Genomic DNA, 15,000 nt, shown 5'->3' with positions numbered 1-15,000 from the left:
GTGTGCGGTTAAAATTGGCAAAAAACACACATATTTCTTTCCACAGGGACGTGGGGTGAGACAGGGATGCAGTTTAAGCCCCACCCTCTTCAACATATATGTCAACGAATTGGCGAGGGCACTAGAACAGTCTGCATCACCCGGCCTCACCCTACTAGAATCTGAAGTCAAATGTCTACTGTTTGATGATGATCTGGTGCTTCTGTCCCCAACCAAGGAGGGCCTACAGCAACACCTAGATCTTCTGGACAGATTCTGTCAGACCTGACAGTGAATATCAGTAAGACAAAAATAATGGTGTTCCAAAAAAGGTCCAGTTGCCATGACAACTTTATGGTTGTGAGGTCTGAGGTCCGCTAATTATCAAATTCCAGAAAAGAGCCGTTAAATTCTATAACCACTTAAAAGGAAGCGATTCACAAACCTTCCATAACAAAGCCATCACCTACAGAGAGATGAACCTGGAGAAGAGTCCCCTAAGCAAGCTGGTCCTGGGACTCTGTTCACAAACACAAACAGACCCCACAGAGCCCTAGGACAGCAACACAATTAGACCCAACCAAATCATGAGAAAACAAAAAGAGAATTACTTGACACATTGGAAAGAATTAACAAAAAAACTGAGCAAACTGGAATGCTATTTGGCTCTAAACAGAGAGTACACAGTGGCAGAATACCTGACCACTGTGACTGACCCAAACTTAAGGAAAGTTTTGACTATGTACAGACTCAGTGAGCATAGCCTTGCTATTGAGAAAGGCCGCCGTAGGCAGACCTGGCTCTCAAGAGAAGACAGGCTATGTGCACACTGCCCACAAAATGAGGTGGAAACTGAGCTGCACTTCCTAACCTCCTGCCAAATGTATGACCATATTAGAGACACATATTTCCCTCAGATTACACAGACCCACAAAGAAATCGAAAACAAACCCAATTTTGATAATCTCCCTTATCTACTGGGTGAAAAACCACAGTGTGCCATCACAGCAGCAAGATTTGTGACCTGTTGCCACAAGAAAAGGGCAACCAGTGAAGAACAAACACCATTATAAATACAACCCATATTTATGTTTATTTATTTTCCCATTTGTACTTTAACTATTTGCACATCCTTACAACACTGTATATAGACATAAGATGACATTTGAAATGTCTTTATTCTTTTGGAACATTTGTGAGTGTAATGTTTACTGTTAATATTTATTGTTTATTTCACCTTTAGTTTTTAATTGCCATTTGAGTCATTTAGCAGACGCTCTTATCCAGAGCGACTTAGAGTAGGGAGGGCCTATGTTACAGTAGTGACATTCTTTTTCATACTGGTCCCCCCACGGGAGTCGAACCCACAACTCTAAGCGTTGCAAGCACCATGCTCTACCAACTGAGCTACACAGGGCATTTCACTTGCTTTGGCAATGTAAACATATGTTTCCCATGCCAATAAAGCCCTTTGAATTGAAATGAATTGAATTGAGACACACACACAGTGTATCATATGTCTCTGTTCTGGTCAGAAGTTCTCTGTTTACAGGATTCATCCTGGTATTATCATGTTCAGCTGCTGCGTTTGTTGCCATGGTGAAAGTGGAGTCCCTTCCGACGAGGGCGATGGCCAGTGTTCTAGAACCCCATGTGTCTGTCTGTCTGCCGGTCAAAAAGTCTGTCTGTCTCTATAGCAACAGAGTCAGGATGAGGACTGTAGCTAGATGCTCTCTGGGCAGCGGAGATAGAATGCTGAGGTCATCCCTCCTCGACCGGCAGTACTGCTGGCAGTGTGATGTCATCACCTGGCCACTACCTATTTCCATTTATCCCTCTATACCTCTACTTCTCTCATCTCTCTCTACTTCTCTCATCTCTCTCTACTTCTCTCATCTCTCTCTCCTCTCTCATCTCTCTCTCCTCTCTCATCTATCTCTCCTTTCTCATCTCTCTCTCTACTTCTCTCATCTCTCTCTCCTCTCTCTCTCTACTTCTCTCTCTCCTCTCTCATCTCTCTCTACTTCTCTCATCTCTCTCCTCTCTCATCTCTCTCTCCTTCTCTCATCTCTCTCTCCTTCTCTCATCTCTCTCTCCTTCTCTCATCTCTCTCATCTCTCTCTCCTTTCTCATCTCTCTCTCTACTTCTCTCATCTCTCTCTACTTCTCTCATCTCTCTCTCCTCTCTCATATCTCTCTCTCCTCTCTCATCTCTCTCTCCTCTCTCATCTCTCTCTCTACTTCTCTCATCTCTCTCTCTACTTCTCTCATCTCTCTCCTCTCTCATCTCTCTCTCCTTCTCTCATCTCTCTCTCCTCTCTCATCTCTCTCTCCTTCTCTCATCTCTCTCTCCTCTCTCATCTCTCTCTCCTTCTCTCATCTCTCTCTCCTCTCTCCTCTCTCTCTCCTCTCTCATCTCTCTCTCCTCTCTCATCTCTCTCTCTACTTCTCTCATCTCTCTCTCCTCTCTCTCTCTACTTCTCTCATCTCTCTCTCCTCTCTCATCTCTCTCTCCTCTCTCATCTATCTCTCCTTTCTCATCTCTCTCCTCTCTCATCTCTCTCTCATTTCTCATCTCTCTCTCTACTTCTCTCATCTCTCTCTCTACTTCTCTCATCTCTCTCTCATCTCTCTCTCCTCTCTCATCTCTCTCTCCTCTCTCATCTCTCTCCTCTCTCATCTCTCTCTCTCCTCTCTCATCTCTCTCTCTACTTCTCTCATCTCTCTCCTCTCTCATCTCTCTCTCCTTCTCTCATCTCTCTCTCCTCTCTCATCTCTCTCTCCTTCTCTCATCTCTCTCTCCTCTCTCATCTCTCTCTCCTTCTCTCATCTCTCTCTCCTCTCTCATCTCTCTCTCCTTCTCTCATCTCTCTCTCCTTCTCTCATCTCTCTCTCCTTCTCTCATCTCTCTCTCTCTCTCTCTCTCTCTCATCTCTCTCTCTCTCTCTCTCTCTCTCTCTCTCTCTCTCTCTCTCTCTCTCTCTCTCTCTCTCTCTCTCTCTCTCTCTCTGTCTATAGATCCTGACTCAGGAGGACTGGAATGTGGTCCTGTATAACGGCATGGCCTCCACCTCTCCTCTCGCTGCTCTCTACTTTGTAGCTCTGATGACGTTTGGGAACTACGTCCTCTTCAACCTGCTGGTGGCCATCTTGGTGGAGGGCTTTCAGGCTGAGGTAAGAGTTCTACTGGGTTCTACAGGGTTCTATTAGGTTTTACAGGATTATATAGGGTTCTACAGGCCAGGGTTATATCTGGTTGGACAATATTTGTAGAATCTCTACCTCCCTCCATCCATCTCTACCTCCATCCATCTCTACCTCCATCCATCCCTCCCTCCATCCATCTCTACCTCCATCCATCCCTCCCTCATCCATCTCTCCCTCCATCCATCCCTCCCTCCATACATCTCTACCTCCATCCATCTCTACCTCCATCCATCTCTACCTCCATCCATCCCTCCATCCATCTCTACCTCCATCCATCCATCCCTCCATCCATCTCTACCTCCATCCATCTCTACCTCCATCCATCTCTACCTCATCCATCCCTCCATCCATCTCTACCTCCATCCATCTCTACCTCCATTCCTCCCTCCATCCATCTCTACCTCCATCCATCTCTACCTCCATCCCTCCCTCCATCCATCCCTCCCTCCATCCATCCCTCCATCCATCCATCTCTCCCTCCCTCCATCTCTACCTCCATCCATCTCTACCTCCATCCATATCTCCCTCCCTCCATCCCTCCCTCCATCCATCTCTCCCTCCATCCCTCCATCCCTCCATCCATCCCTCCCTCCCTCCATCCATCCCTCCCTCCATCTCTACCTCCATCCATCCCTACCTCCATCTCTACCTCGATCCATCTCTACCTCCATCCCTCCCTCCATCCATCTCTACCTCCATCCATCTCTACCTCCATCCATCCCTCCCTCCATCCATCTCTACCTCCATCCATCCCTCCCTCCATCCATCTCTACCTCCATCCATCCATCCCTCCCTCCCTCCATCCATCTCTACCTCCATCCATCTCTACCTCCATCCATCTCTACCTCCATCCATCTCTCCCTCCCTCCATCCCTCCATCCCTCCCTCTCTCCATCCATCTCTCCCTCCCTCCATCCCTCCATCCATCCCTCCCTCCCTCCATCCATCTCTACCTCCATCCATCTCTACCTCCATCCATCCCTCCCTCCATCTCTACCTCCATCCATCTCTACCTCCATCCATCCCTCCATCCACCTCTACCTCCATCCATCCCTCCCTCCATCCATCTCTACCTCCATCTCTACCTCCATCCATCCCTCCCTCCATCCATCTCTACCTCCATCCATCTCTACCTCCATCCATCCCTCCATCCATCTCTACCTCCATCCCTCCATCCATCTCTACCTCCATCCATCCCTCCATCCATCTCTACCTCCATCCATCCCTCCATCCATCTCTACCTCCATCCATCTCTACCTCCATCCATCCCTCCATCCATCTCTACCTCCATCCCTCCATCCATCTCTACCTCCATCCATCCCTCCATCCATCTCTACCGCCATCCATCCCTCCATCCATCTCTACCTCCATCCATCTCTACCTCCATCCATCCCTCCATCCATCTCTACCTCTATCCATCCCTCCATCCATCTCTACCTCCATCCATCCCTCCATCCATCTCTACCTCCATCCATCCCTCCATCCATCTCTACCTCCATCCATCTCTACTTCCATCCATCTCTACCTCCATCCATCTCTACCTCCATCCATCTCTACCTCCATCCATCCCTCCCTCCATCCATCTCTACCTCCATCCATCCCTCCCTCCTTCCATCTCTACCTCCATCCATCTCTACCTCCATCTCTACCTCATCCATCCCTCCCTCCATCCATCTCTACCTCCATCCATCTCTACCTCCATCTCTCCCTCCATCCATCTCTCCCTCCATCCATCTCTACCTCCATCTCTTCCTCCATCCATCTCTACCTCCGTCCATCTCTACCTTCATCCATCCCTCCCTCCATCCATCTCTACCTCCATCCATCTCTACATCCATTCCTCCCTCCCTCCATCCATCCCTCTCTCCATCCATCCCTCCCTCCCTCCCTCCATCCATCTCTACCTCCATCCCTCCCTCCATCCATCCCTCCCTCCATCCATCTCTACCTCCATCCATCTCTACCTCCATCCCTCCCTCCATCCATCTCTACCTCCATCCATCGCTACCTCCATCCATCTCTACCTCCATCCCTCCCTCCATCCATCTCTACCTCCATCCATCTCTACCTCCATCCCTCCCTCCATCCATCTCTACCTCCATCCATCTCTACCTCCATCCCTCCCTCCATCCATCTCTACCTCTACCTTGTTTGATACTGGTTGTCCAGCTGTTCATCTGAACATCACAGACACACAGCTCCACCCGCCTCTACCCCTGGTCCTGATCTATTTAACACCACAGACACACGACTGCAACACCATCATTAAGTTTGCCGACGACACAACAGTGGTAGGCCTGATCACCGACAACGACCAGACAGCCTATAGGGAGGAGGTCAGAGACCTGGCCGTGTGGTGCCAGGATAACAACCTCTCCCCCAACGTGTCCAAGACAAAGGAGATGATTGTGGATTACAGGAAAAAGAAGAGGACCGAGCACACCCCCATTCTCATTGACGGGGCTGTAGTAGAACAGGTTGAGAGCTTCAAGTTCCTTTGTGTCCACATCACCAACAAACTAACATGGTCCAAGCACACCAAGACAGTCGTGAAGAGGGTACGACAAAACCTATTCCCCCTAAGGAGACTGAAAAGATTTGGCATGGGTCCTCAGATCCTCAAAAAGTTATACAGCTGCACCATCGAGAGCATCCTGACTGGTTGCATCACTGCCTGGTACGGCAACTGCTCGGCCTCCGACCGCAAGGAACTACAGAGGATAGTGCGTACGGCCCAGTACATCACTGGGGCCAAGCTTCCTGCCATCCAGGACCTCTATACCAGGCGGTGTCAGAGGAAGGCCCTAAAAATTGTCAAAGACTCCAGCCACCCTAGTTATAGACTGTTCTCTCTGCTACAGCACGGAAAGCGGTACCGGAGCACCAAGTCTAGGTCCAAAAGGCTTCTCAACAGCTTCTAACCCCAAGCCATAAGACTCCTGAACAGCTAATCATGGCTACCCGGACTATTTGCATTGCCCCCCCCACCCACCCTCTTTTACGCTGCTGCTACTCTGTTTATTATCTATGCATAGTCACTTTAATAACTCTACCTACATGTACATATTACCCCAATTACCTGGACTAACCGGTGCCCCCCGCACATTGACTCCGTACCGGTACCCCCTGTATATAGCCGTCGCTGTTGTTATTTTACTGCTGCTCTTTAATATTTTGTTACAGTATAAAATAATAAGAAATACAAGTATTTTTGTGTGATTATTTTTGGTATTCTTTCTTTAAACTGCATTGTTGGTTAAGGGCTTGTAAGTAAGCATTTCACTGTAACGTCTACACCTGTTGTATTCTGTGCATGTGACAAATACAATTTGATTTGATTTTGATTTTCGTGATGATGGTGATGGTGATGATGATGATGGTATCTTCATCAGGGTGATGCTAACAGGTCAGAGGCCGACGATGAGAAACTGTCGACCTTTGAGGAGGAGGAGAAGATGAAGGAGCTGTATGCAGCAGGTACACACACACACACACATACACACACACACACTCACCAGGGTTGGGGTCAATTCCAATTCAATTTGAAATTCAATTCTTTAATTCACTCATGAAGTGGAGAATTTTACATTTAAATTAAATTGGAATTTTAACAATCTTCAACTTATGGAATTGGAATCGATTGGACTTAGATTGTTTGGACTTCTTGAAATGGAATTGAATTGGAATTCTATATATGACATTTCCCCAGTTAATGGAATGAATGCTCATAGTATCAACACTGCAGGATTTGTTTTAAATACATATCGGTGCGAGCAGCAATGAACCGGGTTCACGGGAAGACAGAGAGGCCAAGATCAGTTGGAGAACCAAGCAAGCGGTCCCATCATGTAGGACGTATCTTCCTTTATGTGCAATCAGTGACATCTTTACCATGTTTATCTCTCAATACCTCAAGGATGATGCAAGTGAAATTTAGTCTAGTGTGACAAGTTCCAAGATGATACTGTGGGGGGGATTTACATGCTAATCTGCATCTGCTGGTACACTGGTGCCATCTATCTGCTGGTACACTGGTGCCATCTGCTGGTACACTGGTGCCATCTGCTGGTACACTGGTGCCATCTATCTGCTGGTACACTGGTCCCATCTGCTGGTACACTGTGGTCATCTGCTGGTACACTGTGGCCATCTGCTGGTACACTGGTGCCATCTATCTGCTGGTTCACTGTGGCCATCTGCTGGTACACTGTGGCCATCTATCTGCTGGTACACTGGTGCCATCTATCTGCTGGTACACTGGTGCCATCTGCTGGTACACTGGTGCCATCTGCTGGTACACTGGTGCCATCTGCTGGTACACTGGTGCCATCTGCTGGTACACTGGTGCCATCTGCTGGTACACTGGTGCCATCCGCTGGTACACTGGTGCCATCTGCTAGTACACTGGTGCCATCTGCTGGTACACTGGTGCAATCTGCTGGTACACTGGTGCCATCTGCTGGTACACTGGTGCCATCTGCTGGTACACTGGTGCCATCCGCTGGTACACTGTTGCCATCTGCTGGTACACTGTGGCCATCTATCTGCTGGTACACTGGTGCCATCTATCTGCTGGTACACTGGTGCCATCTATCTGCTGGTACACTGGTGCCATCTATCTTCTGGTACACTGGTGCCATCTGCTGGTACACTGGTGCCATCTGCTGGTGCACTGGTGCCATCTGCTGGTACACTGGTGCCATCTGCTGGTACACTGGTGCCATCTGCTGGTACACTGGTGCCATCTGCTGATACACTGGTGCCATCTGCTGGTACACTGTGGCCATCTGCCGGTACACTGTGGCCATCTGCCGGTACACTGGTGCCATCTGACGGTACACTGGTGCCATCTGCTGGTACACTGGTGCCATCTGCCGGTACACTGGTGCCATCTGCCGGTACACTGGTGCCATCTGCCGGTACACTGGTGCCATCTGCCGGTACACTGGTGCCATCTGCTGGTACACTGGTGCCATCTGCCGGTACACTGGTGCCATCTGCTGGTACACTGGTGCCATCTGCTGGTACACTGTGGCCATCTGCCGGTACACTGTGGCCATCTGCCGGTACACTGTGGCCATCTGCCGGTACACTGTGGCCATCTGCCGGTACACTGGTGCCATCTGCCGGTACACTGGTGCCATCTATCTGCTGGTACACTGGTGCCATCTACTGGTACACTGGTGCCATCTGCTGGTACACTGGTGCCATCTATCTGCTGGTACACTGGTGCCATCTATCTGCCGGTACACTGGTGCCATCTGCTGGTACACTGTGGCCATCTATCTGCCGGTACACTGGTGCCATCTGCCGGTACACTGGTGCCATCTGCCGGTACACTGTGGCCATCTGCTGGTACACTGTGGCCATCTTGGAATGCGTCAACATTATTTCTTCAAACTCTTTAGGGACTATTGTGATCACCAACATTTGGAGTGAATCTGACTTTTAGTCCACGAGAAGATGTTTTATGATTCTTTTAAGAATTAGCTTTACATAGTCAAACAAGTCAATTGTTAATAGTTTCCTTATTTTTTATTTTTTTAAGATATCAAACTTTACATGGTTCATCATGGTCATGGCGTTGATGACCCTAAAAAGTTGAACGTGTTGCTCAAAATTCCTCTGCAATCATCTTCTCCTCATGAACCATAGGTCAGATTCACTCCAGATGTCGTATTTACACTCATTACATCAGTCTCTAATGGTTTTGGGGAATAGTTGTTGCCTTTCTGTCACCCTGTGAACCCCGGTCATTGCTGCTCATTACATCAGGCTCTAATGGTTTTGGGAATAGTTGTTGCCTTTCTGTCACCCTGTGAACCCCGGTCATTGCTGCTCATTACATCAGTCTCTAATGGTTTTGGGGAATAGTTGTTGCCTTTCTGTCACCCTGTGAACCCCGGTCATTGCTGCTCATTACATCAGTCTCTAATGGTTTTGGGAATAGTTGTTGCCTTTCTGTCACCCTGTGAACCCTGGTCATTGCTGCTCATTACATCAGTCTCTAATGGTTTTGGGGAATAGTTGTTGCCTTTCTGTCACCCTGTGAACCCTGTTCATTGCTGCTCATTACATCAGTCTCTAATGGTTTGGGGAATAGTTGTTGCCTTTCTGTCACCCTGTGAACCCTGTTCATTGCTGCTCATTACATCAGTCTCTAATGGTTTGGGGAATAGTAGTTGCCTTTCTGTCACCCTGTGAACCCTGTTCATTGCTGCTTGCAGCTATATTTTCAGCTTGTTATAGCTAGACTGTCTGAACAGTGACACGATCAGCCTGAATGTTTTTCTATATTTCCAGTATAGCTAGACTGTCTGAACAGTGACACATATCAGCCTGAATGTTTTTCTATATTTCCAGTATAGCTAGACTGTCTGAACAGTGACACGATCAGCCTGAATGTTTTTCTATATTCCCAGTATAGCTAGACTGTCTGAACAGTGACACGATCAGCCTGAATGTTTTTCTATATTCCCAGTATAGCTAGACTGTCTGAACAGTGACACGATCAGCCTGAATGTTTTTCTATATTTCCAGTATAGCTAGACTGTCTGAACAGTGACACGATCAGCCTGAATGTTTTTCTATATTTCCAGTATAGCTAGACTGTCTGAACAGTGACACGATCAGCCTGAATGTTTTTCTATATTTCCAGTATAGCTAGACTGTCTGAACAGTGACACGATCAGCCTGAATGTTTTTCTATATTTCCAGTATAGCTAGACTGTCTGAACAGTGACACGATCAGCCTGAATGTTTTTCTATATTTCCAGTATAGCTAGACTGTCTGAACAGTGACACGATCAGCCTGAATGTTTTTCTATATTTCCAGTATAGCTAGACTGTCTGAACAGTGACACGATCAGCCTGAATGTTTTTCTATATTTCCAGTATAGCTAGACTGTCTGAACAGTGACACGATCAGCCTGAATGTTTTTCTATATTTCCAGTATAGCTAGACTGTCTGAACAGTGACACGATCAGCCTGAATGTTTTTCTATATTCCCAGTATAGCTAGACTGTCTGAACAGTGACACGATCAGCCTGAATGTTTTTCTATATTTCCAGTATAGCTAGACTGTCTGAACAGTGACACGATCAGCCTGAATGTTTTTCTATATTTCCAGTATAGCTAGACTGTCTGAACAGTGACACGATCAGCCTGAATGTTTTTCTATATTTCCAGTATAGCTAGACTGTCTGAACAGTGACACGATCAGCCTGAATGTTTTTCTATATTTCCAGTATAGCTAGACTGTCTGAACAGTGACACGATCAGCCTGAATGTTTTTCTATATTTCCAGTATAGCTAGACTGTCTGAACAGTGACACGATCAGCCTGAATGTTTTTCTATATTTCCAGTATAGCTAGACTGTCTGAACAGTGACACGATCAGCCTGAATGTTTTTCTATATTTCCAGTATAGCTAGACTGTCTGAACAGTGACACGATCAGCCTGAATGTTTTTCTATATTTCCAGTATAGCTAGACTGTCTGAACAGTGACACGATCAGCCTGAATGTTTTTCTATATTTCCAGTATAGCTAGACTGTCTGAACAGTGACACGATCAGCCTGAATGTTTTTCTATATTTCCAGTATAGCTAGACTGTCTGAACAGTGACACGATCAGCCTGAATGTTTTTCTATATTTCCAGTATAGCTAGACTGTCTGAACAGTGACACGATCAGCCTGAATGTTTTTCTATATGTCCAGTATAGCTAGACTGTCTGAACAGTGACATGATCAGCCTGAATGTTTTTCTATATTCCCAGTATAGCTAGACTGTCTGAACAGTGACACGATCAGCCTGAATGTTTTTCTATATTTCCAGTATAGCTAGACTGTCTGAACAGGGACACGATCAGCCTGAATGCCTGAGGGAATTTCATTTGAGTTGGAATTTGTGGAATTGTTGGGGATTATATTGAACTGGGAATTGAAATCTTGGAATTGACTTAACATTAGAATTCAGAGAAATTGAATTATCTCTGATTTCAAAGACTTGGACCTGGAATTTGAGTTGAATTAAATGAGCTCTTTGGTCTTGGCCATGGTGGAGAGTTTGGAAATCTGATTGATTGATTGCTTCTGTGGACAGGTGTCTTTTATACAGGTAACAAACTGAGATTAGGAGCACTCCCTTTAAGAGTGTGCTCCTAATCTCAGCTCGTTACCTGTATAAAAGACACCTGGGAGCCAGAAATCTTTCTGATTGAGAGGGGGTCAAATACTTATTTCCCTCATTAAAATGCAAAATCAATTTATAACATTTTTGACATGCGTTTCTCTGGATTTTTGTTGTTGTTATTCTGTCTCTCACTGTTCAAATAAACCTACCATTAAAATTATAGACTGATCATGTCTTTGTCAGTGGGCAAACGTACAAAATCAGCAGGGGATCAAATACTTTTTTTTCCCTCACTGTATATATTTTTAAAAAAAAGATAAACAGTAGCAGCAGCGTATATGTGATGAGTCAGAGAGTTAGTGCATAAAGGGTCAATGCAGATAGTCCGGGTAGCTATTGGTTAACTATTGACTATTATTGATCAGTCTTATGGCTTGGGGATAGAAGCTGTTCAGGGTCCTGTTGGTTCCAGTCCGGGTAGCTATTGGTTAACTATTGACTATTATTGATCAGTCTTATGGCTTGGGGATAGAAGCTGTTCAGGGTCCTGTTGGTTCCAGTCTTGGTGCCCTTTAACCCGTCTATTAAACATTGTTCTTACAGTCCTCATAATTAGAACACACCCTGACCCCTGACCCCTAACCCCCTTTACAGAGTTGAAGCTTCAGGCGATGATGTTGACCCCCAATGGCCTTCTGAACCCCCGAGCCTCCATGCCCCTGCCACACACACAGTCACCGTGGCAACAACCGCCACCGCCGTCCCCGTGGCAACGCCCGCCGCTCATCTTTCACACCGTGGCCACGCCCACAACATGCAACAGCCAATCTCGACGGGGCAGCGCCGTCTCTACGGATACAAGCAACGCCCTGGACCCCAGGTCGCCGGTGAGTCACACGCACACACACACGCGCACACACGCACACACACACACACACACTCTCACACACACACACACACACACACTCTAGACCAGTGGTTCTCAAACCTCTCCCCACAGTTATGTTGTACCTCTGTACTATCTCACCCGACTCACCTAGTCAAGGGCTTGATGATGAGTTGACCAGTTGAATCAGGTGTTAGCTGTGGAATAGATCACATGCATGGAACGGCTGGGGGTCTCCGAGGAGAGGTTTGACAACCACAGTTCTACAGCGTGCAATATAACACGCTAACACATCCTAATGTCTCTCTGTGCTCTGCTGTGCTCGGTCAGTCTCCGTGGGACAGCCGGCGCTCCAGCTGGTCTTCTATTGGCCGGGGTCCCAGCCTGCAGCAGAGGAAGAGCCAATCCAGCGAGAGGGATTCTCTGCTGTCAGAGGGGGCGGGCTCAGAGTGGTCCAATCCCAGCTGGGGTCGGAGCAGGGAGGAGTCTTTCGAAATCCTGGACCAATCAGAGTACCTGACCGTGCCGATGCTCCGCCCACCTGACTGTAACGGGACGACCTTTCGCCTCCCCGACGCCGGGACCCTACGTTACTATAGCGACCACGAGGATGACGAGGAGGACGCTGAGGAGGTGAGTCTGTGTATATATCTGGACAGTGTGTGTATATATCTGGACAGTGTGTATATATCTGGACAGTGTGTATATATCTGGACAGTGTGTATATATCTGGACAGTGTGTATATATCTGGACAGTGTGTATATATCTGGACAGTGTGTGTATACATCTGGACAGTGTGTGTATACATCTGGACAGTGTGTGTATACATCTGGACAGTGTGTGTACATATCTGGACAGTGTGTGTACAGTGAGGGAAAAAAGTATTTGATCCCCTGCTGATTTTGTACGATTGCCCACTGACAAAGAAATGATCAGTCTATAATTTTAATGGTAGGTTTATTTGAACAGTGAGAGACAGAATAACAACACAAAAATTCAGAAAAACGCATGTCAAAAATGTTATAAATTGATTTGCATTTTAATGAGGGAAATAAATATATGACCCCCTCTCAATCGGAAAGATTTCTGGCTCCCAGGTGTCTTTTATAAAGGTAGCGAGCTGAGATTAGGAGCACACTCTTAAAGGGAGTGCTCCTAATCTCAGATTGTTACCTGTATAAATGACATCTGTCCACAGAAGCAATCAATCAATCAGATTCCAAACTCTCCACCATGGCCAAGACCAAAGAGCTCTCCAAGGATCTCAGGGACAAGATTGTAGACCTACACAAGGCTGGAATGGGCTACAAGACTATCGCCAAGCAGCTTGGTGAGAAGGTGACAACAGTTGGTGCGATTATTCGCAAATGGAAGAAACACAAAAGAACTGTCAATCTCCCTCGGCCAGGGGCTCCATGCAAGATCTCACCTCATGGAGTTGCAATGATCATGAGAACGGTGAGGAATCAGCCCAGAACTACACGGGAGGATCTTGTCAATGATCTCAAGGCAGCTGGGACCATAGTCACCAAGAAAACAATTGGTAACACACTACGCCGTGAAGGACTGAAATCCTGCAGCGCCCGCAAGGTCCCCCTGCTCAAGAAAGCATATATACTGTCTGAAGTTTGCCAATGAACATCTGAATGATTCAGAGGAGAACTGGGTGAAAGTGTTGTGGTCAGATGAGACCAAAATCGAGCTCTTTGGCATCAACTCAACTCGCTGTGTTTGGAGGAGGAGGAATGCTGCCTATGACCCCAAGAACACCATCCCCACCGTCAAACATGGAGGTGGAAACATTATGCTTTGGGGGTGTTTTTCTGCTAAGGGGACAGGACAACTTCACTGCATCAAAGGGACGATGGACGGGGCCATGTACCGTCAAATCTTGGGTGAGAACCTCCTTCCATCAGCAAGGGCATTGAAAATCGGTCGAGGATGGGTATTCCAGCATGACATTGACTCTAAACACACGGCCAAGGCAACAAAGGAGTGGCTCAAGAAGAAGCACATTAAGTTCCTGGAGTGGCCTAGCCAGTCTCCAGACCTTAATCCCATAGAAAATCTGTGGAGGGAGCTGAAGGTTCGAGTTGCCAAACGTCAGCCTCAAAACTTTAATGACTTGGAGAAGATCTATAAAGTGGAGTGGGACAAAATCCCTCCTGAGATGTGTGCAAACCTGGTGGCCAACTACAAGAAACGTCTGACCTCTGTGATTGCCAACAAGGCTTTTGCCACCAAGTACTAAGTCATGTTTTGCAGAGGGGTCAAATACTTATTTCCCTCATTAAAATGCAAATCAATTCATAACATTTTTGACATGTGTTTTTCTGGATTGTTTTGTTGTTATTCTGTCTCTCACTGTTCAAATAAACCTACCATTAAAATTATAGACTGATCATGTCTTTGTCAGTGGGCAAACGTACAAAATCAGCAGGGGATCAAATACTTTTTTCCCTAACTGTATATCTAGACAGTGTGTATATATCTGGACAGTGTGTATATATCTGGACAGTGTGTATATATCTGGACAGTGTGTATATATCTGGACAGTGTGTGTATACATCTGGACAGTGTGTATATATCTGGACAGTGTGTATATATCTGGACAGTGTGTGTATATATCTGGACAGTGTGTGTATATATCTGGACAGTGTCTGTATATATCTGGACAGTGTCTGTATATATCTGGACAGTGTCTGTATATATCTGGACAGTGTGTATATATCTGGACAGTGTGTATATATCTGGACAGTGTGTATATATCTGGACAGTGTGTATATATCTGG

General features: G+C 46.6%; 1 protein-coding gene across 1 annotated transcript in view; it reads left to right on the top strand.

The window, feature by feature from the left end:
* Positions 1–15,000, top strand: part of LOC311117628 (voltage-dependent T-type calcium channel subunit alpha-1H-like) — a gene marked incomplete at both ends in the record, with an annotated part of 46,599 nt that overhangs the window by 23,950 nt on the left and 7,649 nt on the right. Inside the window, 4 exons of the mRNA XM_084192562.1 lie at positions 2,998–3,153; positions 6,579–6,663; positions 11,976–12,208; positions 12,538–12,840. Of these exons, the coding sequence (XP_084048688.1) occupies positions 2,998–3,153; positions 6,579–6,663; positions 11,976–12,208; positions 12,538–12,840 (777 nt within the window). The remainder of the gene's footprint in view (positions 1–2,997; positions 3,154–6,578; positions 6,664–11,975; positions 12,209–12,537; positions 12,841–15,000) is intronic.

The sequence above is a fragment of the Coregonus lavaretus genome (genome assembly GCF_964263955.1).
Source record: "Coregonus lavaretus genome assembly, contig: HAP1_SCAFFOLD_3430, whole genome shotgun sequence".
In the NCBI taxonomy this organism is placed as follows: domain Eukaryota; kingdom Metazoa; phylum Chordata; class Actinopteri; order Salmoniformes; family Salmonidae; genus Coregonus; species Coregonus lavaretus.
The sequence above is the reverse complement of the archived record's forward strand: the minus strand, read 5'-3'. Positions and strand labels throughout refer to the sequence as shown.